At 39.1% G+C, this 23,959-nt stretch overlaps 1 protein-coding gene across 1 annotated transcript; it reads right to left on the minus strand.

The window, feature by feature from the left end:
* Positions 1-511: 511 nt before the first annotated feature.
* LOC123245846 (guanylate-binding protein 6-like) lies at positions 512-23,765 on the minus strand. The gene is made up of 7 exons (XM_044674842.1): positions 23,611-23,765; positions 20,018-20,213; positions 15,951-16,078; positions 14,835-14,944; positions 12,442-12,635; positions 2,333-2,578; positions 512-843 (listed from the first exon to the last, which is right to left on the minus strand). Exons 2-7 carry the CDS (start codon positions 20,205-20,207, stop codon positions 512-514), a joined length of 1,200 nt encoding a protein of 399 aa, XP_044530777.1. The 5' UTR covers positions 20,208-20,213; positions 23,611-23,765.
* Between the last annotated feature and the right edge of the window lie 194 nt (positions 23,766-23,959).

A 23,959-nucleotide genomic window follows, 5' to 3' on the forward strand; every position in this document is an offset into this window, starting at 1 on the left:
TTACTCTGGCTAGGTCCCCTTTGTCAAGTCACCTATCCTCTTGAGGATTTAAAGTCCTCACTCTTAAAATGAGGAGATTTCATCCAATAATCCCTCATGTCCCTGCCTGTCCTGAAATCCTATAATAATGATTCTCCCTTTAGGCTGGACAAAGTGTAAGCTACAAATCTAAGTGAGACTGGGCAGACATTTGGACTGGCAGGAGATGCTCCTAGAAAGAAGCTGAGGGTGCTGGGAGGAGGAAGTTGTTTAAAGATGAAAGAATCTGTGACCTGGAGCAAAACTGCAGTGTGCTGCTATCTATTCAGCAGAGATTCGAGTGGGTGGTATTTGGTCCTCTAAGAAGTAACTTATTTCAGTGTGTCACAAGGAGGGAGCATCTCTTCATGACAAGTGAGATTTGGGCCTTCATACTTTTAGCTGTCTTGATGGTCCAGGTTCTTCTCTCATGAATTGGGGATATACCTCCAAGGTCAAAAAATTTAGAAAGCGGTTGACCTGTCTTTAAGTTTTAATCAGGAAAGAGAGATAAGAGGAAGGACAAATAGCTGAGAGAACATACCACCAGTTTCTCCTGGAACTTGTGTGTATCATCCTTGAAAGAATGCTTCATGAAAACTGAGATGGCTTCTTTCTCACAGTCTGTATGTAGGTTTAACAGGTCCTCGAGAGTTTCTGTGGGGAATTGTACCTTGAGGGCCATCTGTTGCAAATAATGGTCAGTAGCTTTTTGCACAGCAGCTGAATTTTCAGTTTCAGCCAACGCCAGCACTGCATTCTCCAGACAGGGAATGTCCCCACTAGAGATGGTTTTCACATAGGTCTCCAGCAGCATTCCCAACCCTGATATATAAAATGCAATAAAAGATGAAGCAAAGAAAATCTGTTATTCAATTTGATCCAAGTGTTAATTACCTAGTAAAATTCATGCCTGGTCAAAGATCTCTGACAATATTCTTAGGAATGAATTTCAATATCAATTTTGTTATTGAATTTTGATTTAGATAATTTTGACTTAGAGGGAGCCAGCTCATGATCACTCAAGATGACCCAATTTATGTTTTCACAATTCAAATGGTCAGAAAGTCTTAATTTTTATCAAGCCCAAATATATCTACTGGGAAATTCTATCCATTGCTTCTAGTTTTTACCTCTGAAGTCAAGAAGAAGGGATCTAGCCTTCTTCTATGAGTTCATTCTTATATGTGAAATTCAGTCCTTTCACTGATCCTTGCTGTATTGTTCTGGAAATATTTGACTATGTCTATGTGTTTCCTAAAGTGTGATGTCCAGAACTGAACATGGAACACCAGATGTAGCCTAAGCAGAGTCAAGTAAATCCAGAGGAGTTATCACTTTATTCATTCTCAACAATGAAGGCTTGAATAACTGCATTTGAGTCTACTGACTCGTATTGAGCTTGTACTCCATGAAATTCCCCAGATATTTCCTCCTAGAGCTATTGTTTATTCCTATCGCCCCTCTCTTCTATTTAAGCTAATTTTTTTTGCCCAAATAGAGACCTTTAAATTTATTCTCATCAGGTTCATCATCATTTAGACTCATTGTTTTTGCCTTTCAAGACAACACTGTATCTTGTTTTTTATTCAATGTCTTAATTGTTCTGAGTTCCCTCCATTTTCACACTGGATTACCATTCCATTGACATCTTCTCTAACTTTGTCATTGTTAATGAGAAAGGTCCAAAGTCCTCAGGCATGGCATAATAGACTTCCCTTCAAGCTGACTTCAAGCAATTAAGGTCTCTTTTGGGGTCTTGCCATTTAATAAGTTCTGAATCTACATAAAAGAACAATCATTTATTTTATATCTCCTCTCTTTTTCATATTCAAGCATGACACACAAATATTCCACTGAAATCTAGCTTTGCTATGTTAACTCTGTTTCTCTAATCTACATAAATCCATTTATAGTGCCAAACAAGGAAATCTGCTTAATTGGTAGGATTTTTGTACAACTGATTCACTTTCTTAGTGCTCACAAACTGTGTCCTCAAAGATGTGCTCTAGAATTTTGTCAGAAATAGGTGAAAGTCATTGTTTTATAGTTTCTTAACTCCACTTGCTTCCTCTTTGACAAATTAAGGCATTCACTTTCTTGACTCCTTTGGCATCAGATTTAATCTCCATCAAAAATCACTGGCATTATCTCAGAATGCATGGTTCTAGAGATTTATAAACTCAGGAATGAAGAAAATCCATGTTCATTTGGAGATTGATATAAAAATCTTGCAATATCTGTAAACATATAAAGAAACAAGGAACACATATTGAGTCCCCATGAAGGATGCTTTGGGGCAAAGGAAACTCACGATTTCCATTGATCATGATTCCCCCACTAAGGGTTTTGGGGTTTGCATTGGAAAATATGTAAGAGCAGAAAGCATTTGCTTGGTTCTTGAAAACGGGCTCCAGCTGACTGTCATGGACCTCTTCAAGCCGAGCTAAGAGTGACTTATCATTTGTTGGACGGTCAAAAGTAAAGCACTTCCGTTTTGGAAAAAATTTTCTGATGCACTCTTGTGGAAGATTGGCAATTTGAACTCTTAGGTGTTTGCCTGTGGAAAAGGAAAACAGATTATGGTAAGGTACAAATGAGAAAGAGCATGATGAAGATTCTTAAGACTGTGAATTACTTTATTGAAGTTTTCATGTATCCAATCCCAAGACAGAATCATCTGCATTTTTAAAACTAGAAGAGATTTAGTGAGACATTGTTAGAAATTAGACAGCTACTGACTTCTTGCAAGGATATTATATTGTATTATTCACAGAAGACACCTAGATACATGCAAAGAAAATAGACTGACCCAAATCTGGATGGAACCTCTCACAGATTCATATTTGAAATAAGACTAAGTAGAGCTTGGCGAATTACTGCTCTTAATAGAGATAATGTAGAAAAAAAATTGTGATTCCTTAAAATGAAAAAGACTCAGGAGATGAAGGTTAAGATCTGGCAGAAGACAGATTCCCAGGTTAATAAAAGGAAATGTTCCTTGCTTGAATTGAATAATAATCCTACAAACACAATTAGCTATTGAGAGGAAATTTAGAAATCATCCTCAATACTTTATTCGCACCCAAATCAATAACCAATCGGGTGCTAATTCTTTTTTTTTAACATGTATTAATATTCATTTTTAACATGGTTACATGATTCATGCTCCTACTTTCCCCTTCACCCCCGACACTCCCCACCACCCATGGCTGATACACATTTCCACTGGTTTTAACATGTGTCATTGATCAAGACCTATTTTCAAATTGTTGTTAGTTGCATTGGTGTGGTAGTTTCAAGTCTACATCCTCAATCATGTCCGCCTCAACCCATGCGTTCAAGCAGTTATTTTACTTCTATGTTTCCTCTCCTGCAATCCTTCCTCTGAATGTGGGTAGTGTTTTTTACCATAAGTTCCTCATAACTGTCCTGTGTCATTGCATTGCTGCTGGTACAGAAGTCCATTACATTCGATTTTACCATAGTATACAGAATTGGGGTCATATAGTTTTTTCTAGCTTTGGCTGAGTTCCAAAAGCTGTTAGAGGTTTAGAATCTTGAGGAAAAGCAGTTGGCTGGATCTTCCGTGGAGGGAGGTTGTGAATCAGTTGAGCTGCTTTGAATACCTAGCTTTAATATTGAAATTTAGCCTAGCTTTGATATATTTACTTAAGAAATTATTATTTTAGATAAACCCTTTATATCTTCCTTTCCTAATACCCCCCTGCCTTCCCTCCCTTACCTTATATGTCTGTGGAGTTAATAAGGAGAGTAATTAGAGAGGTGTTAAATCTGTGAAGAGTTACCTGATTGACAGCATTAGTTATAGTTAGTCAGTCATCATTTATTCCCTTTAGATAGCAATAGTACTCAGTAAAGCTGAGTTTAAAGGCAGGTCCTTACTCAGACTCCATCTTTGCTTCCCTTCCCCCACCTGAGGTTCCTGAGACAACTGATAGGGCTTTCCTTTGATCCACCTTCCTAACAAACATCCTTTCAAAGAAAATAAACCCTTTTGTTTCAATAGCCCTATTAGTGTAATTTATCTGTTAGTTATTAAGAGGGAAGAAGAGGGAAAGAGACAACATACTTTGGGCTTAGAGGGAAGCTGAGGCATCCATCTTGAAGGAAGGTGTTACTTCAAAACAAGTCCCTTCCTGTGAAATTAACTAAAGCCTGTTTGTTAATTTCAGTCTAGTCTATTTCCCTCAGCTTGTGTTTGAGTCTAAGTCCCAGTCTGTAAGCCTGCTGTGTTTGTCTGTTTAGTTTAATTTCTCCTCTCCCTGAAGATCTCTGTTTCCCTTCTGTGTTAGACTCTTAACTTCAGTCCTATTATACCCTGGATCTCCTTTAATCCCAGCCTACCTGTAACCGAGAAAACCCACTTAGCAAGTCTCCAACATCCTCCTTTCAATTCTCTTATCCCAAACACCTTTCCTCAAATTACCCACATTACAATCAGTCTCTGTGTATAGTGTTCTTCTGGCTCTGCTCCTTTCGCTCTGCATCAATTCCTGGAGGTCTTTCCAGTTCACATGGAATTCCTCCAGTTTATTATTCCTTTGAACACAATAGTATTCCATCACCAGCATGTACCATAATTTGTTCACCCATTCCCCAATTGAAGGACATACCCTCCTTTTCCAGGTTTTTGACACCACAAAAAACACAGCTATAAATATTTTCATACAAGTCTGTTTATCTATGATCTCTTTGGGGTACAAACCCAACAATGGTATGGCTGGATCAAAGGGCAGGCATTCTTTTATAGCCCTTTGAGCATAGTTCCAAATTGCCATCCAGAATGGTTGGATCAGTTCACAACTCCACCAGCAATGCATTAATGTCCCAATGTTGCCATATCCCCTCCAGCATTCATTACTCTCCCCTTCTTTCATTTTAGCCAATCTGCAAGGTGTGAGGTGATACCACAGAGTTTTTTTGATTTGCATTTCTCTAATTATTAGAGATTTAGAACACTTTCTCATGTACTTATTGATAGTTTTGATTTCTTTACCTGAAAATTGCCTATTCATGTCTCTTGCCCATTTATTAATTGGGGAATGGCTTGATTTTTTATATAATTGATTTAACTCCTTGTATTTATGATTAATTAGACCCATGTCAGAGTTTTTTGTTATAAAGATCTTTTCCCAATTTGTTGTTTCCCTCCTGATTTTTGCTACATTGTTTTTATTTGTACAAAAGCTTTTTAGTTTAATATAATCAAAAACATTTAATTTACATTTTGTAATTTTTGTCTAACTGTTGCTTGGTTTTAAAATTTTCCCTTTCCCATAGATCTTACAGGTATATGATTCTATGTTAGCTAATTTTCTTATAGTTTCCTTCTTTATATTCAAGCCATTTACCCATTCTGAATTTATCTTGGTGTAGGGTGTGAGATGTTGATCTAAACCTAATCTCTCCCATATTGATTTCCAATTTTCCCAACAGTTTTTGTCAAATAGTGGATTCATGTCCCAGAAGTTGGGCTCTTTGGGTTTATCATACACTGTCTTGCTGATGTCATTTACCCCAAGTCTATTCCACTGATCCTCCGTTCTGTCTCTTAGCCAGTACCATATTGTTTGGATGACTGCTGCTTTATAGTATAGTTTAATATCTGGTACTGGTAGATCCCCTTGCTTCACATTTTTTTTTCATTTTTTCCCTTGATCTTTTGTTATTCCAAATGAAATTTGTTATAGTTTTTTCTAATTCAGTAAAGAAGTTTTTTTGGTAGTTTGATAGGTAGGGCCCTAAATAGGTAAATTAATTTGGGTAGAATGGTCATTTTTATTATGTTAGCTCGACCTACCCATGAGCAATCAATGGCTTTCCAATTGTTTAGATCTAGTTTTATTTGTTTGGAAGATGTTTTGTAGTTGTTTTTGTATAATTGCTGTGTTTGTTTTGGTATATAGATTCCTAAGTATTTTATATTGTCTAGGGTGATTTTAAATGGTGTTTCTCTTTCTAACTCTTGCTGCTGTGATGTGTTGGAAATATATAGAAATGCTGATGATTTATGTGCATTTATTTTGTATCCTTCAACTTTGCTAAAGTTGTTGATTATTTCTACAAACTTCTTAGTTGATTCTCTAGGATTTTTTTAGTAGACCATCATATCATCTGCATAGAGTGATAGCTTAGTCTCCTCCTTGCCTATTTTGATACCTTCAATTTCTTTTTCTTCTCTAATTGCTACTGCTAGTGTTTCTAGTACTATGTTGAATAATAGAGGTGATAATGGGCATCCTTGTTTCACTCCTGATCTTATTGGGAAGGCTTCTAATTTATCCCCATTGCATATGATGTTTGTTGATGGTTTTAGGTATGTACTGTTTATTATTTTTGGGAAAGGTCCTTCTATTCCTATACTTTCAGTGTTTTCAATAGTAATAGATGCTGTATTTTGTCAAAGTCTTTTTCAGCCTCTATTGAGATGATCATATGATTTTTGTTTGCTAGATTGTTGATGTGTTCAATTATGTTGATGGTTTTCCTAATGTTCAACCATCCTTGCATTCCTGGTATAAATCCCATCTGATCATGGTGGATGATCCACTTGAAAATTTCTGGAGTCTCTTTGCTAATATTCTATTTACAATTTTTGCATCTATGTTTATTAGGGAGATTGGTCTGTAGTTTTCTTTCTCTGTTTTTGATCTACCTGGCTTTGGAATCAGTACCATATTTGTGTCATAAAATGAGTTTGGTAGGACTCCTTCTTTTCTTATTATATCAAATAATTTGTATAGTATTGGGATTAGTTGCTCTTTGAATGTCTGATTTATTTCACTTGTGAATCCATCAGTTCCTGGCGATTTTTTCTTAGGGAGTTCTTTGATGGCTTGTTCAATTTCTTTTTCTGATATGGGATTATTTAGGTATTCTATTTCTTCTGCTGTTAATGTAGGCAATTTATATTTTTGTAAATATTCATCCATATCTCCTAGATTGTTATATTTATTGCCATATAATTGAGCAAAATAGTTTTTAATGAGTGCCTTAATTTCCCCTTCATTAGAGGTGAGGTCTCCCTTTTCATCTTTGATACTGTCAATTTGGTTTTCTTCTTTCCTTTTTTTAATTAGATTGACCAGTACTTTGTCTATTTTATCTGTTTTTTCAAAATACCAGCTTCTATTCTCATTTATTAATTCAATAGTTCTTTTACTTCCGATTCTATTAATTTCTCCCTTGATTTTTAGTATTTCTAATTTAGTTTTCATCTGGGGATTTTTAATTTGCTCGCTTTCTAGTTTTTTAAGTTGCATGCCCAATTCATTAATCTCTGCCCTCCCTAATTTGTTAACATATGCACTCAAGGATATAAATTTCCCTGTGAGTACTGCCTTGGCTGTATCCCACAGAGTTTGGTATTAAATAGAGTTCACTATAGAGAATTACACATAGCATTTCTCCACATAGGAATACAGATAATTAGATCTTATTGAAGCCCTTAAAGAGGCAAATTAAAAACTATGAGTTTTCTTTCTTTCCCCTTTGTTTCTTATTCACCTTTTCATGTTTCTCTTGATTTTTGTGGTTGGATATCAAACTTTCCATTTAGTCCTTGTCTTTTCTGTGCAAATACTTGGAAATCTTCTATCTTATTGAATGCCCATACTTTCCCCTGGAAGTATATAGTCAGTTTTGATGGATAGTTGACCTGTGGTTGAAGACCCAGTTCTCTTGCCTTTTTGAATATCATATTCCAAGCCTTGAGGTCTTGTAGTGTGGAGGCTACCAGATCCTGTGTGATCCTAATTGGTGCTCCTTGATATCTGATTTGTCTCTTTCTGGCTTCTTGTAAAATTTTTTCTTTTACTTGGAAGCTCTTGAGTTTGGCTATTGTATTCCTGGGGGTTGTCTTTTCTGGGTCTAGTGTAGAGGGTGATCTATGGATTCTTTCAATGTCTATATTGCCCTCTTATTGTAAAACTTCAGGGCAATTTTTCTGAATAATTTCTTTTAGTATGGAGTCCAAATTTCTATTAATTTCTGCTTTTTCAGGAAGACCAGTGATTCTCAGATTGTCTCTTTTAGACGGGTTTTCTTAGTCTGTAACTTTCTCATTGAGATATTTCATGTTTCCTTCTATTTTATCAGTCTTTTGACTTTGTTTTATTTGTTCTTGTTGTCTTCAGAGATCATTAGCTTCTAATTGCTCAATTCTAGCCTTTAGGGACTGGTTTTCCTTTTCAATCTGGTCTTTTCTGGTGTTTAATTTGCTTATCAGTTCATTTGATTTCTGAGCCTCACTTTCCAACTGTAAAATACTGCCTTTTAAAATGTTATTTTCTTACCAGATCTCTTCCATCTTTCTCATCATCTCAGATTTGAACTCTTCAATAGCTTGTGGCCAGTTTTCATTATTTTGGGAAGGTTTGGATATGATTACTTGTTTGTTCTCCTCTGCTATTTGCTCTGTTGTCTGGATTTTCTCTGTGTAAAAGTTGTCGAGTGTTACAGATTTCTTCTTGATGATCTTTCTGTTCTGGGGTTCTCAATTTTGGCTTGCCATTTTTAGCCCTGTGCCTTCTCCACTTTATCCTCACACTCAGGGTCTGTCTGTGCTCTCTAGGATCCTGATGTCTTAGGTCTTGTTGTTTTCGGGGTGGAGCTTCCTGGTCGTCCAGGTCTGCCCCTCTACCCGAGGCTTCTTCAAGAGTCTCAGGGTGCTGCTTTCACAGCCATGCTCCTGTCTGCACAGGGTCCCCACTAGAGGTCCAAGCCTGTGCTCAAGATCCTTGTCTGCGCCTATGTCAATGCCTTTACCCGTGCCTGGGCTCAGGGTCTATGTTCAAAGTCCACACGTGTTCTTTAGACTCTTGGGGTCCTAAGTCTTGCTGCTCTCAGGAACAGGCCCTGGAGCTGTCAATGACTTAATGGGTGCCCCAAACCTGATTTAACTCTTGTGAGCTGGCTTTGGCACTGTACGTGGTGTGGGGATGGGTAGGGGAGGGGCTTCCTCTGCTCAGGCTCTAGTGAGAGCTGTTTCACCCCTTTATAGTGCGGAAATGCCCCGATTCCATGTACTTTCAATTCTGCGCCCTGTTGTGGGGTCCCTTCGTTCGTCTGGATTTGTTTTTATGTCCCCTTAAGGAGTCCTTTATGCTTTGGTTAGGAGAGGTTGAGCAGCTGCTTTTTACTCTGCCCCCATCTTAACTCGGAACTCCACCTATGGACTTTTATGATGGCATTATTCCCAAGACAAAGTTCAAAGGAGAAGATCTCAGAGCAGTTCTTCAAGAAGCAGTCCAAGTGCCAAGGTCCCAAGTCAAAGCTGAAGTCCAAGTTTAAAGCCACCTCCAAGAGTCAAGTCATCAGCTAAAGCTCCAAGCCTAAGATTCCAGCTGAAGACCTCGGGTGCTAATTCTACCCCCCGCCCCCAAACAACTCTTGAATTTATTGCCTTCTATCTACTTATCCCCACAGTCATGAATTTAGAGCTTCATTTCCTCTTGTCTGGACTTTTGCAATAGCCTCCTAACTGGTCTTCCAGCTTCCTCTTCCTCCTCTCTCCTACTCATCCTACACATATCACTAAATTGATTTACCAAATGAACCAGTCTGACTGTGCTATTGCCTGGCTCAAGAAACTAGTTACAGTGGTTCCTTAATGTCTCTGGGACCAAAGATGAACACAACAGTCAGTCTGTTTCAGATTCTAGATTGAATTCACATTGCTTTCTCTCCATCCTCTATTTCCATCACATTGGCCTTCTTCCTATTTCCTGTATTTGATATTCCATTTCCCATTTGTGTGTTTCTTGCCAGACTCTTCCTTAATAGACTGATCCTTCATTTGTAAGATGGCCATCTTCCTAGGAGCCAGTGTGGCTTCAGAAAATCCTGGGGAATGGTTGATGTGGTGTTTGCTGTCCAAAAACTCAAGGAAAAATGCCAGGAGCAGAACAGAAATCTACATAGAATATTTGTCTGTCCGACCAAGGCCTTTGATATTGTCAGTTGAGAAGACTTATGGAAGATTATGGCAAAATTTGGTTGCCCTGAGAAATTCATCAGGATCATTTGCCATCTCCATGACAGCACACTTGCACAGATTTTGGATAATGGACAATTCTCTCGTGATTCCCTGTTACCAGTGGAATGAAGCAAGGTTATGTGCTTCCTCCCCTGCTTTTTATCATAATGCTTTTAGTCATGCCACATTTGAAGAGAGCAAAAAAAGGCATTAAGGCCAGCTAATGGATTGATGGAAAATTATTTAGGCAAGAGAGAGTAGGTGTATGGCTTTCACTATGTAGATGATTGTGTACTCCATGCAGCCTCTGAGACTAAGCTGCAATAGAACATGGATTAATTTTTTTCTGCTTGTGCTAATTTTGTTTTAACAATTAACATGGAAAAAAAACAGGTTCTCCACCAACCAGCACCAAACCATTGTTTATAGCAAATGGGGAAATTCTGAATGCTGTGGATAAGTTTAATTCCCTTGGCAGTATACCTTCCACGGATGTACACATAGATGAAGAGGCTGTTGCACACATTGCCAGAGCTACCTAAGTGTTTGAGAGGCTCTCAAAGAAAGTGTGGGAGAGCAGAGGTGTGTGCTAGGTTGTCTACTGAAATGAAGGTCTACAGAGCCATTGTATATAGTTGTATACCTGTGAAAAAATATACCAGACCATGCTTTGAAATTGAATTTCTTCCATTTGAGTTTTCTTATGAAGATTCTGAAGGTCATTTGATAGGGTAAGGTACCTGACACTGAGGTCCTTTCTTGAGATTACCTACCAAATAATCAAACTCTGTTTCATAGAGTTCAACTCCAGTAGGCTAGTCACTTTTCCCCCTAATGCTAAACATATATTTGTCTAAAAGACTATTTGATGGAAAACTCATACAAAGCAATTGTCCACTCAGAGATCAGAAGGACACTCTAAATCTCTCTGAAAAACTTTGGTATCAATTGTAGGGCATGGGAGACCCCGGCACCAGATTGTCCAGCATGGCATGTCTACATCAAAGAAGGGTCCTGGGCTTTATGAGCAAAGCAGAATTGCATAAATTCTAAAGAAAAATGGGATCAACAAGTTTAGAAATACCTACAGTCCAAATGTTCATAGGGGCTATTTGTATCTGATCTGTGGTAGAGCCTTTTGATCTATTACTGGTATATCTATCACAGTCTGACACTTGTACATTGACCCCGACAGAGTGATGCCATTTTGGTTCTCTTTGAGTACAAAACATGACAACCAATCTCCTTTGTCCCACATATTTATTTTGTATATTTTGCATCTTGTCTTTTACATTCTCCTTCTACCCGTTATTAAGAAACCTTTTTGAGGAAAGACATTTTTGTCTCTGTATGCCCAGCACTGAGCAGAGTCTTTCAGTAAGGATAGATATATAATTACTGCCTTTTGATTGGAATTGAAGGAACTCATTTTAAAATATGAATTAGAGCCATTTCCAGTAAGATCAGTATCCCTCCCTATATGTCATCAGACAGTTATCAGCCTAAAATGAAAACATCACATAATAAAACAGCTATACATTTAGATTTTTAACACAATGTGAAGCGTGTTAGAAGGAGAAAGGTTCCTAGAGTAATGACAGAGCAAATGGGAATAGCTGATGGTTAGTCAGATCTCTTTAGGACAAGCAAGATCTATTTGAGAGAAGTATAGTCAATGTATCTTTAGAATTCTCCTGGAGAGGAACTCTCTTTCCTCACAATTTCATAGACTTTGAGTTAGATGGATTTTAGAGATCTTGGAGTCCAAACTCTTCTTTTTGTAGATGAGGAAACAGGCTCAGAGTTATTAAATGACTTGCCCAAAGTCACATAAGCAGTAAGTGCCAGAGCTATAGGAACCTGGGGGTCTCTGACTCCAAATGCCATTTCCTTTTTGATGGACAACATGGTCTCTCCAGGACATGGTTGTATCTAGTTATTGACAAGGTCTATGCTGTTACTATAGATGAAGAATTCTTTAGCCTGAGAGCACTGAATGAAATCACCCTTAAAAATCAAGTCATATTCCATTTAATTGAAGTCTCATGCTCACCAAAAAACTTCAAGATATATAGAGACATTTGCCTCCTTCTGTAAAGTCATAAAATGTAAATCCACCACAGAATTTGGCAGAATTGGTTTTCTCAGAGATTAATTACTCTTTCCTGGGAAAGTTCACTAGATTATGGAAATTCTGGAGCTACAAAAAAAGAGGTCAAATGACCCTTAACAGATCCATGAGAGCCATGACAGCTTTTAGTTGTCATTTTTATAGTCCATGAGAGATAAAAGAATAAGCCTCAGGAATAAATAGCTAAGCCGCACTCCCCTGACCCCCAAAAAGGAAAAACATTTGGCACCATTTCCTCCTGCTCTTCCCAGGGTCACCCATATGCCCAAGCTTAGTTCTTCATAAAGTTTACCTTCACTGAGTTTCAAGGCATTTTCCAGGTAATCATCTGAGGTGATGGGTTGTCCATCTAGCTTAAGCTCCAGGGTAAAATCCCGCACAGTCCACACAAAATCTGGGAAGAAGCCCACAAAATCTCCTGAATCTTCTCCAACAAGTTTAGATGAAGATTTGACCTTGATTAGATCGGTCAGCTCTGTCACATATCTAATATCTTAGATAAGGAAAAAGAAACATCCACTCTCATGATTGATTTCCAGTTCTACTTGTGAGCTCTTCCTTTTCCTCTACTGAGTTACAAATTTTCTTCCACCACCCTCCCGTCTATACTGAAATTTCAATCACAGATGTAAAAGGGGAAAGAACAAATTTTCAGGGGATTCCCTCATCAGCCCAATGTTTTCTTCATTCAACTTGGTGAGATTTCAGGACTTGCCATAGCTGCTGATTAATATAACATTAGAACACAAGGTCTTGTACTGAACTAGCCAGTCAAAAAGCAATTATGAAGTGCTTTCTATCAGAGACGGTCCTTCATGCTGGCATACAAATAAAGGCAAAAACATGGTCCCTGATCCCAAGTGGCTCATATTCTATTGGAGTAGATAATATGTGAGCAGTTATGTACACTATATAAATACATATGTGCAATATAAACATGCAGATCTATTTGTGTTTGTGTATCTTTACTGATATCAATGTGAATATTGATATAAATACACCTAACAAATGTCAGGTAATCCCAGAGATATATGGAGACTAAGAGTCTTGGAGTAAAGAAGGGAAGGTAGAAAGTGGAAGGTAGGAGGGAGAGAATTCTAGGCATGACAGTCAGTCAAAAGGCACTGAGTGAAGATATGGAATGTCAAGTAAAAGGAAGAGCAAGAAAGCCATTGTGGCTTGATGGTAGAGTTTGAAGAGGAAATAATGTATAAGAAGATTGAAAATATAGGAGAGGGATTGTTTGTAAAGGGCTCTGAAAACAAAAACAACTTGGTATTCGATCCTGGGCATAACAAGGATCCATTTGAATTTTGGAGTGACATTTTCAGATTTTTTTCACTATGAAAATTACAATTGCTGCTGAATAGAAAATGGACTCGAGAGGGGCGAGACTTGAGTTGAGAAGACCAATTAGCATCTATTGCAAAAGTCTAGGTATGAGGTTATGAGAATCAGTACCAGAATAGTAGCAATATGAGAGGAATGAGAGGGATGGATGGTAGGGCTGTTATAAAGTTAGAAATGAAAACTCACGACAATAGACTGGATATAGGGAATGAGAGAGAGCAGAGAGTTGAGGCTGAAATTTAAATCAAGAGGCTGGAGTACTGGCAGGGATGGTGGTGTTTATCAGTAGTTATAAAAGAAGAGTTTTGGGAAAATGTTAATGAATTCTAATTTGGATATGTTCAGTTTGAGATGTCTACAGGATATCAAGAGATGTCTAGAAGATATCATGAGATGTCCAACTAGAAATGAGAAAGTAGAACTCAGGAAAGAGGTTAGGGCTGGAAAAAGTAGATGTGAGTTTTATCAGCATAAGGATGTTAATTGAATCCACTGGAGCCAATGAGATTTCCAAGCAAGAATTTGAAATGGGAGAACAGATGCCAATGATTACTGGTCATGACCTGAATCAAGATCCAGCCTAAGAGATTGAGGAGAGGTTTTACAAGTAGGAGGAGAAAGAGGAGAAATTTGTGTCATGAAAATCTAGGGAGAGTATCTAAGAGGAGAGCATGACCCACAGGGGCAAAGGCTACAGAAAAGCCAGGAAGGAGGATTGAGAAAAGGCAATTAGATAAGGTGATTAAGAGATTATTGGTAACTTAGAGGAGGTTTGATTGAATGATGAAGTTAAAAGGCAGACTGTAGAGGCCTTTGAAGAAAATGGAGAGGAAGTAAGGCTTCCAATATAAAGGAGAGTAAGATATATAGGATTGTAGCTATTGAGATAGGAGGATTAAGTGAAGGTTTTTAATGATGCAGGGGACATGGCTGACTTGTAGATGACAAGGATACAGACAGTAGATAGTGAGAGATTCAAGATTAGTGAAAGAGCAGGGGTGATCAAAAGGATAACTTGTTGGGAAAGACAGTTTGAGATGGAACCAAGGGAGCATGTAGAGGGGGGCCACCTCTTCACATGAGACAGGGGCAAAGGATGCCATATAGGGGAATTTTTATGTGGAATGCAAATCTCAACCAAGGTCCCCTGAAGGCTTAAGTTATGATCCTGGTCACAAATTGTCATGCTAGGATTAGCCAATATGCTTTGGGGACATTGACTCTGAGAGGCTTGACCACCTAGTGATGGGTATTTCTGGGGAGATTCCTCTTGATGACTTTCTAAAGTGTGGATAGCTTATCATCTGTCCTGGTGAGGGAGTTCTGAAAGGATACTGCATCTGTTCCAAGGCTTGGTGGTTGATAGTGTTCATACTATTGTAGACAAAAGTGCTGCTGAGTAGGATGGCCAGGGCAAAGATCCAGGAATCATTCTTGGAGTCACCCTTCAAAAAAAAAAAAGAATTTGTCAGTGGGCCTGTGACTCAATCCTTCATTCATAACAGTGTATGATTCTCAAAGTCAGGTTCATTTCCACTGGAGTCAGGAAATGGTTGTCTGTTTATGATTTGGGGTTTTATTGTTGGGGATAGAGGTTGTAATCTAAAATATTGTCTGGCATTTAGGTCTAAAAGATTCTCTCTCTCTCTCTCTCTCTTTCTCTCTCTCTCTCTCTCTTTCTTCTACCATAGGATGTAGGTGGTATTATTTTCCTCATTTTACAAATGAGGAAACAAGTAAAGTAAGTTGAACTGATTTGTTCAAGATCAAGCGCATAAATGTCTGAGGCTGAATTCAGATCTTTCTGATTCTATGTTGAGCACTCTATCCATTGTTACCTGATTGCTCCTTGAAGGCAGGGACTGAGTGAGTTGGGTATTTTTGTTCCCTGAGCCTAGTAGGGAGTTGGATCTTAAGAAAAACTTCACACTTGGTAGTTTGGTTATTTTTTAATTCAATGGTGAATTTATAGCATGGAGGAACAGGTTCAGAAGTGGGATTTCAGGTTTTATTATTATTTTTTTAAGGAAATGGGAACCTCCTATAGAAAATGGGATACCCAGACAACTGTCCTGAGATCCAGTAGCACCTCATCTTGGGGGTTTTGTTCAAGTTCCTTTTTTGACTTCTCTGTTTTTGGTGTTGGACCTTTGGGGAAGTCGTTGATACAATAAGAGTTTAAGACTTTGCTGTGGGTCTTTTAAGTTTCTATGGGATGTCCTTCTTCCTCAAATGATGATAACATCTCAGAACCCTGGCCTCAGCCTAGGGACCCATTTCAGATTGATCACCCCACAGACACATTACAAAGAATCTTTACAAAGAAGCATTGCTTGGCAATATTCTTTCATACACACAGAGGCCTGCCTGGTGTAAAAGGTCATTCCTTCATAGGTCAGGCAGAGCTAAGGAGGAGAACCAAAGGAGCCGAATTTCACTGTTTTGATTTACCTTTTCCACATCTCCAAGGCCCTCAGTATCAAGCAGGACTAAGATATGGTCAGATCTCCTGGGATGAGGAACACACCACATCCAGATGCCCTTTGTGTGAGACTGCACGGTTGAGCCAAGGGAGAAGCCTGCAAGAGAAGGATGAGACTTGAGCCTCCAGTGGAGGTAGGAAACCAAAGGCTTCATCAGCCAAACTCAGAGGTCCTAAAGAGAGAAGATGGCAAGCTCCTCAATGGGGAAAGAGTAATAATAAGAATAATCCTGTGAAGTAGTTGCTACTTTCTATCTCCATTTCACAGAAGAGAAAATTGAAATTGAGAAGGATCAATTATTGGCCCTGGATCACATAGCCAGTAAGTAGCTGAGGCAAATTTTTAACTTAGGTCTTCCTGGTTCCCAGTCCTCAGTTAGCCAATAGCCCCTTGCTAGGGACAGAGAAAGGCAGGTGTTAAGTTCAACCAGAGCAATGTGAGCTTAGATTTGTGGGGTAAGATTGAGGGTAAAGGTGGTACCACCCCAGAAACTTTCTAATACATGAAGTAACAGGGAAATTGCTTATCTGCAAGAAAGGAGAAAATCTCTAAACTGTAGGAGTTCCAGGCAAGTTCCATAAACATACATGGCATAGAAATGTGGTGATTTCCTAGAATTAAGCCAGTTTCAGTTTCAGTCTAATTCAGAGCGTTGTTAGTAAAAAAAAAACTGTTCTTATTGGAAATCACTTTCTAAAATAGGGAGATGTTATGAAAGGAAACAGGCCTGCTAGGTGCCAGGCATTGTGCTAAGCACTTGACAAATATTACCTTATTTGATCCTCACAACATTACGCCATATTATTACACCCATTTTATGTAGGAGGAAATGGAGGCAAACTGAGATCAAGGGACTTGCCCAGGATTATATTGATGCTAAGTGTCTGCCTCTAGATTTGAATTTAGGACTTCCTGATTGAGGGCTTGTCCAGAATACCCATGTACCACCAGTCTATAGAAAGAGGGGCCTTCTCCTTGACTCCCTTGTAACTCCAAATATCTTTCCCTCGTGGAAAATTATCTCTTTTCTGGTATTTAATTTTTTATAGGTATTTGTGTGTTGATATATATTTAATTGGTATTTGTTGTGTTTTTAAAGATTGTTTTTGTTTGAGATCTATATATTTCATGCATGTTGGGTAGCCAAGTTTACCCTCCCCTTTGTCAACAGCAAAGGAGGGGTGAGCCTAAAGAAGCCCTGTTTAGATTTGAGTGTAAGCTCCAAAGATATCAATGTGTGGAGGTACCACTGAAAGGTCTTTACACTCAATGTGAGAATTTTCAGGGGATGTGAGATATTAGAAGAATTTCCAGGAAGGAAAATAATGCAGCTGATGTTCTAAGAGAGCTTCCTGACAATCAGGATCTTTGCCTGATTCTCCAGAGAGAAATCCAGGAAGGAAAACAGCTGCCTGGTGTCCCTGAAGACACTTTCTTGGGACTTTACATTTTTATTTGTTGGTGTTAGTGATAGAGATTTGTGCAGGGTTTACCCAGGAAGAAATGATTAGCTTCTTGATATTTAGGTTGAAGAAGTGAGAGGTTAAGGCCAAACCTGGTACTGAAAAAGTTCAGTGCAAAATGAACCCAAACTTGATAGGGTGTGAATGTGACTAGTCTTAGGACTCCCATGAGAGGGAGGGCTACTCAACCATCAAGTTACCCTGAGTGCTTTCTTTCTCTTTTCATGGGGAGCCTTGGTAGAAATGGAGTCTTACCAGTGAGGGATACTAATTTGGTGACAAATGAAGACATATTTCAGCATATTATGGACCATTCTCATTAATAGTTAGATCATTGATTTAAATAGTTTGGAAACCATAAAAAAGTTAGCAAATAATTTAGGGCTATCTCTTCACAGCTTTGGACAGAAGAAAAAGTTCTTTATCAGACATATATTAAAGGAAATTATAAGGTAAACTATAAGTAACATTGAAATAAAATGCCAAGTATTCTAACCAATGTCAATGAGATGTCTTTGCAGTCATTATCCTGGGGAGTAGCCCCTTTGGGGAAGAGGCCAGCCCTCCCTACCACCACCATCAATAGCTGAACAACAAGCTGAAGCACTTATTGGCACCACCTGTTGGCAGCTGGCAAGGCTGAAGTTCTGAAAACAGCAGCATCCTCCTCACCCTGGCCACCAGTGCTGCATCCAGCCCACCCCAGTCAGCCAAGATCCAGGAGAACAACCCTTCACATCTGGCTACTAATTCTATAGATGCTGAACCCCTCCATTTCTTCAATAACGACAGAAATTTAAGACTCATAAAGCAATATTTACATCATTCAAATCCTTGGTACTGACCAATAATTCTTCAAAGGTAGTTTTAATAAATGGAAAAGACAACAAAGAAGATGCATTACTCTGATTTTCTACTGAATCCTTGGTACCAATGAATTTTTCCATGTGTTTTGTAGCTGAATCCTTCTGTGTGTTGTTTCCTAATTAGAATATGAGCTCCTTGAGAGCAGATGCCATCTTGATTTTATATTGGTATCATCAGTTCTTATCACAGTTCTATTTATGTAGTGCTTAATAAATTCATTCGTTAAGGTGAAGAAAGAGGAGGTGGGAAGATTCTGATGGTAAACTTGTTGATATTGTTCAGGGCTCACTTTGTATGGAGGATCAAATTAAATCAATTCTAAGTACCTTTTAGTATTCAAGCTACCATGGACAGAAATAGTGTAGAATAGTGCAGAAAACCTTGATTCTAGAGTAACAGGACCTAGATTCAAATCTATCTAGTATTGTTTACTACCTGTGTGGCACTGGGCAGATCACCACATCTCTCTGAGTTTCCTTAACTGTAAAAAAAAGGAGAGTTGAATTAGATGTCCTCTATGGTACCTTCCAGTTCTAAGCTGATAATCTCATGAAAATAATCAATAGGATGAAAATGGATGGTCTGATTTCTCCTGAGAGTAAATGACAACCACATTCTCAGACTAACATAATGTAAAATGGAGGCAATAATCCTGAGCAAAAGCAAGGATTTATTAAAAAAATTTCACAGATTTTTTTAATAAACCCTTAAATTCTGAGTATTGGCTCATAGGTGGAAAAATGGTAAGGGTGGGCAATGGGGGTCAGGTGACTTGGCCAGGGTCACACAGCTGGGAAGTATCTGAGGCCAGGTTTGAACCTAGGACCTCCCTTCTCTAGGTCTGGCTCTCAATCCACTGAGCAACCCAGCTGCCCCAATTCACAGATTTTTAAGGCCAGACCATTTGAGTCTCTGTACCATGAAAATATTCTTTCTATGATAATTTAATTCAGAGATATTATAGTGTAAGTTCTAAGTCTTTGGTGGACCCCCTATCCCTCAAATCTGTCTCTTGTCTAGAATATTTCCCCTGATCATCTAAGTCTTTTGGTTTCCCTGGCTTTGTTCAACTTCCTGCTAGAAATAAATGAGAAACTTTTCTTGATCCCTTGAATCCTAATGCCTTTCTTCTGATCTTCTCTAATCTTCCTCATATTTATTTTTTTGTATATTTTTCTTTGTACATTGTGTCCCTCATTGGGCTGTGAGCTCCTTGAGGGAAGGGATTGAATTTTCCTCTCTTTGTAGTGTATCCTCTGCACTTAGTATAGTTTCTAGCACAATTATTGTAGTTCATTTGATGGAGTCATGTTTGACTCCTTGTGACTGCATTTTGGTGTTTTCTTGGCAAAGATATTGGAGTGGTTTGTCATTTCTTTCTCTGGCTCATTTTTTTAAACAGATACAAAACTGAGTCACACAGGGTTAAATGACACACATAGAGTCACACAGATATTAAATATCTGAGGCCAGATTTGAACTCATTAAGATGAGTCTTCTTGATTCCAAGTGCAGTCTACTGAACACATAGCTGCCATTCTAGTACACACTAGTCACTTAATAAATACTTATTGACTGGAAGGCAACAGTAAACCAAGAGCCAGTTTTTAAACCTTCATTAGGTCTTGGACATGCCTTGTTGCAACTAACTTGTGGCACAAAATCCTCCAAAAGCAGACTCCCAGGGGCCAGAGACTCCACTCACCATTGTTCTTTCCCGCTAGTCTGTTCATCAGGTAGGATTTTCCAGTACGATACAGGCCAACAATAGCTACCACCACCACAGGCTTGGTGATGGAAGTAAGAATCTGCAGGGCTTCCTGGTTTACTATCAGCTCTGCATTGTCGTTTTCTATCAGACATACAGGGGCCTGCATGGACTCAGCGGATGTCATGGTCACCTGTAAATGCAGAGGAGCCATTTGGATAGAAATCAAGGTGAAGATTTCACATAATTCCCAATTGGGACTGCCTGGGCTAGTGAGGTGCTAGTAGTGGCAGGAGAGAATGCTCTGCATTCGGGGAATTCTTTTTTCACAGAACAAAGAACTGGAGATAATAATGATGATGATGATCATGACAACAATAATAACTTTTATATAGTGCATTAAGAGTTACAAAGCACATTACAGATATATTATCCTTCGGACAAGCCTGAGAGTTAAATACAATTATCATTTCCATTCTTATAGATGACAAAACTGAGGCAGACAGTTTCTAGGATGTAAACAAAAGTCTTTCTGACTCCTGGCCCAGCACTCTAAGCATTGTATCACTTGGCTGCCTTAAGTAGGTCTCCTGTCACTTTGTTCTTGACCCTGAATGCTGTCACATGGGAAAAATATTCCCAATCTCAAAAGTCCCACCTTGAAATTACTACCTTGGCCATAATAATAATCATGTCTTTGCATATGCTGGTAGAAGGTCACAGTGGCCGTGGCCATGATAAGGAGGTAGAAAGGATGAGTCATATGAGACACTGTCTGGGGAAAATCCTTTGAGAGAGAATTTTTTAAAGTTTTGTTTTCATTAGTGTCTGGTTCTCGTCTCTTTTTAATGTTGCCTGAAGTTTCTGACCACTACTCCAATGCCTATTTTCTGACTCCTACTTTGTCCTCAGAATGTGTTGGCACCAAGAAGCTCTTTGGTCTGTTTCTGGCATGGTACTGTCCTTGATCCTTGGCACCATGGTAGAGTAGATGGAGAGTTGGTTTAAGAGTTAGGAAGACACAGATTTAATACTATGTCTGACACAAACTGGCTGTGTGATCCTAGGGAAGTATCTCTCTAAGACTATAACATGCAGAACAATTTTAGGTCCATATTGGTAGAGGGGGATTTTCATTCCTAGATTATTACCCCAAAAGAATCTTAGGTCCCTACCAAAGAATTCCCCCAAATACATAATAACAATAGGTGGAAGTCACATGTTTCTTTTTTTTTTTTTTTAAACATTTACCTTTTGTGCATTGGCTCTTAGGTGGAAGAGTGGTAAGGGTGGGCAATGGGGGTTTAGTGACTTGCCCAGGGTCACACAGCTGGGAAGTGTCTGAGGCCAGATTTGAACCTAGGACTTTTCATCTCTAGTCCTGACTCTCAATCCACTGAGCTACCCAGCTGCCCATTTTTAAAATTTTTATTTTGAATATTTTCCCATTGTTACATATTTCATGTTCTTTCCCTCTCCCCCAAACCTCTCTAACCCCCTTAGCAGATGAGCTTAAAATTGATATTAAGTATTAATATTACTATCATTATGAAATATCTGTTCTAAGAGAGGAGTGGTAAGAGCTAGGGATTAAGTGACTGACTTGGGTCACAAAGCTAGGAAGTGTCTGAAACTAGATCTGAACTTGTGTCCTCCTGATATTCCAGGCCTTGTGCTCTATCCACTGTGACACCAAGCTGCCCCTCCTACTTTTCCCAGTAGATAACAAAAACCTCATGACAGGAATCCAGAAACATGCCCTTAGTGACTGATCTGACAATAACTGAGGCTCTGGCCCCCCTTGTTCCCCTTTGGTGAGGGCTCTTGGTTTGTGCAGCTAGACTCCAGGCCCAGAGCCCCAGTTGAGCCCAACTCTTACAGAAATGGTTGACCTGTGAAGACCTTTTGAAATCTTTCTGGGAGAGAGGAAATAAGGCCAAGAATGGGGCCGGTCATCTTCTCTACTGCTCAGGTCAGCAGGGATTCTTCCTGCCTGGTTTGTAGCTGTTTTCCCAGGGCTTCTGGTCCAAAGTGGAGCTTTACTTCTGGGGACATCCCATAGCCTGGTCTAAGGCAGCCAAATCTGGAGTGTCAAACCTGGAATGCAGGCTCTGTATGAACCCATATCTTATAAGATAGAACTCTTAGGAGATGATAGAAGAAAATGCAAGGAAGAGTTTTGCATTTCTATTGAAATAGTATCCAGACATTCTGGGCCATCAATGGACAAGGAACAGTAAGAAGACATGCCGTCCCCTAACATGGAACTTGTTGCCATATGGCAGCTTGGATGTAGGACTAGACTTGGAGTCTTGAGAAGCTGGACTCATAGCCTGTCAGTTGTACATTCCAGCTCTGTGTCAATGGATTTAACATCTCTGACCCTCAGGTTCCTGTGCAACAAGCACAAGAGCACAAGAGCAGAGCATCTCCTTTACTGGGTTGTTGTGAGACTCAAATGAGATAAATTCCCTAAAGCACTTAGTAAGCCTTAAAGATCATTCAGCTGCTGCTGGCATTATTCCTCTTCCTACTTCTGCTAATCATTTTGGGGAAGATTTAGTTTTGAGTCCTCCAAATCAATTAACTCAATCTACTCTGCCTTAGCCAGAAATTTTCCCATGTAGAATCCAACCTTGTGTTTTGGCATTCTCCTAGCATTCTCCCAGCACCCTGCTGAACAGAGCTGAGCCCACAAAGCCCAAGGGGACCCAGAGGAAAGGCATCTCTGTGGCCCATGCCCCAAACAACACCCAGGAAGCATCAGGACCAACCTCAGAATGGTCCATCCAGCATTGGGGATAAAGAGGATGTGCTGACACTCGCTCTGCCCCTGTCCCCAGATTCACCTCTACAGCCCACCTAGAGTGATTTGGGAGCTCAAACTGCTCTGCTCCTGAGCATTATAATTCCCAGGTGATATAGACTCAGGGACCTTTGCAGACTTCCTAGTTTCTTTCTTCTCTGAGCATCAACCCATATCCCTACCACTATGATTGCATGGATGATAGAGGAAAAGAGCCCACATGCAGGAAATCTAATTCTAGTGTGGTTTCCATATCATTCAGCTGAGAATCATTAATTTAACATCTATATGTGACCTTAAGAAATCATGTGATTTCATCCTCTGCCTGGACACATATCATGTATTGACTATCCTTTTATTGAAGAGAAAATGTGGTTCAGAGTTTAAAAGATCAGACAATTAGAGAACGAGGGACAAAGACTAGAAGTCAGTTCTCCCACATGGCTCCCCCATAGGTAAGCCATTTTTATAAGTGTGTCCTCCTCTGTCTTCTGAGGAATGGCACATATTGAATTATGTCTGTCAACCTCAGTAATTCCACTGCTTTAAGGAGGGTTAATTGTAGTATGTCCAGTACACAAAGCCAGGGGCCAATGTGTTGGGCTTCTGAATAATTTCGTGAGACCAGAGGGAGCTGTTTGGAGATAAACCAAGGGTAAATGAGCATGCCTTGTTCAAGCCAATTCCTCATCTCTTCACCCTGGGTTTTAAACCTGAAAAACAACTTAGAACTCCAGGGAAAAGATATAGGAAGGAAAAAAGAATACTTGGAAATAGCTCATACCTGTTTCACGAGGCTTCAACCCAAACTGTTCAGGAATGTTCTCACAGGTTTCCTTTTTCTCTGGCTCTTCCTTTATTTACTCTTCTTTCTCTTCTCTTTGCTTTTCTGACTTGTTTTTCAATATGTTACTCTTATTTATAGTAAAAAAGTAAAGGGTGGGAGGGACAAGAGAAATTGCAACTGAAACAACTCTTGATGTTTCTAACTCAGTCTAAAATTGCAGACTAATGCAGATCCGTGGGTTTGCCTATTGAGAATTAGGCAAGTGTTTACTTATTCTCCAGATAAGGATGAGGGCTTCAATGGAAGTACTTTCTGATGCCAGCTTCAAAAACAACCCTTCTTTGCC

This window comes from Gracilinanus agilis, chromosome 4 (genome assembly GCF_016433145.1).
Source record: "Gracilinanus agilis isolate LMUSP501 chromosome 4, AgileGrace, whole genome shotgun sequence".
NCBI lineage: Eukaryota > Metazoa > Chordata > Mammalia > Didelphimorphia > Didelphidae > Gracilinanus > Gracilinanus agilis.

What these genes read in the sequence shown, in the direction of transcription:
- LOC123245846 (XM_044674842.1), bottom strand. Translation starts at nt 20,207, where the DNA reads ATGACATCCGCTGAGTCCATGCAGGCCCCTGTATGTCTGATAGAAAAC. An exon ending in CAAGCCTTGGAACAGATGCA is followed by an intron (nt 12,636 to 14,834) that starts GTATCCTTTCAG and finishes CTAAGATATTAG; the next exon opens with ATATGTGACAGAGCTGACCG. An exon ending in TGCCTTGAAACTCAGTGAAG is followed by an intron (nt 2,579 to 12,441) that starts GTAAACTTTATG and finishes CCTTTTCCACAG; the next exon opens with GCAAACACCTAAGAGTTCAA.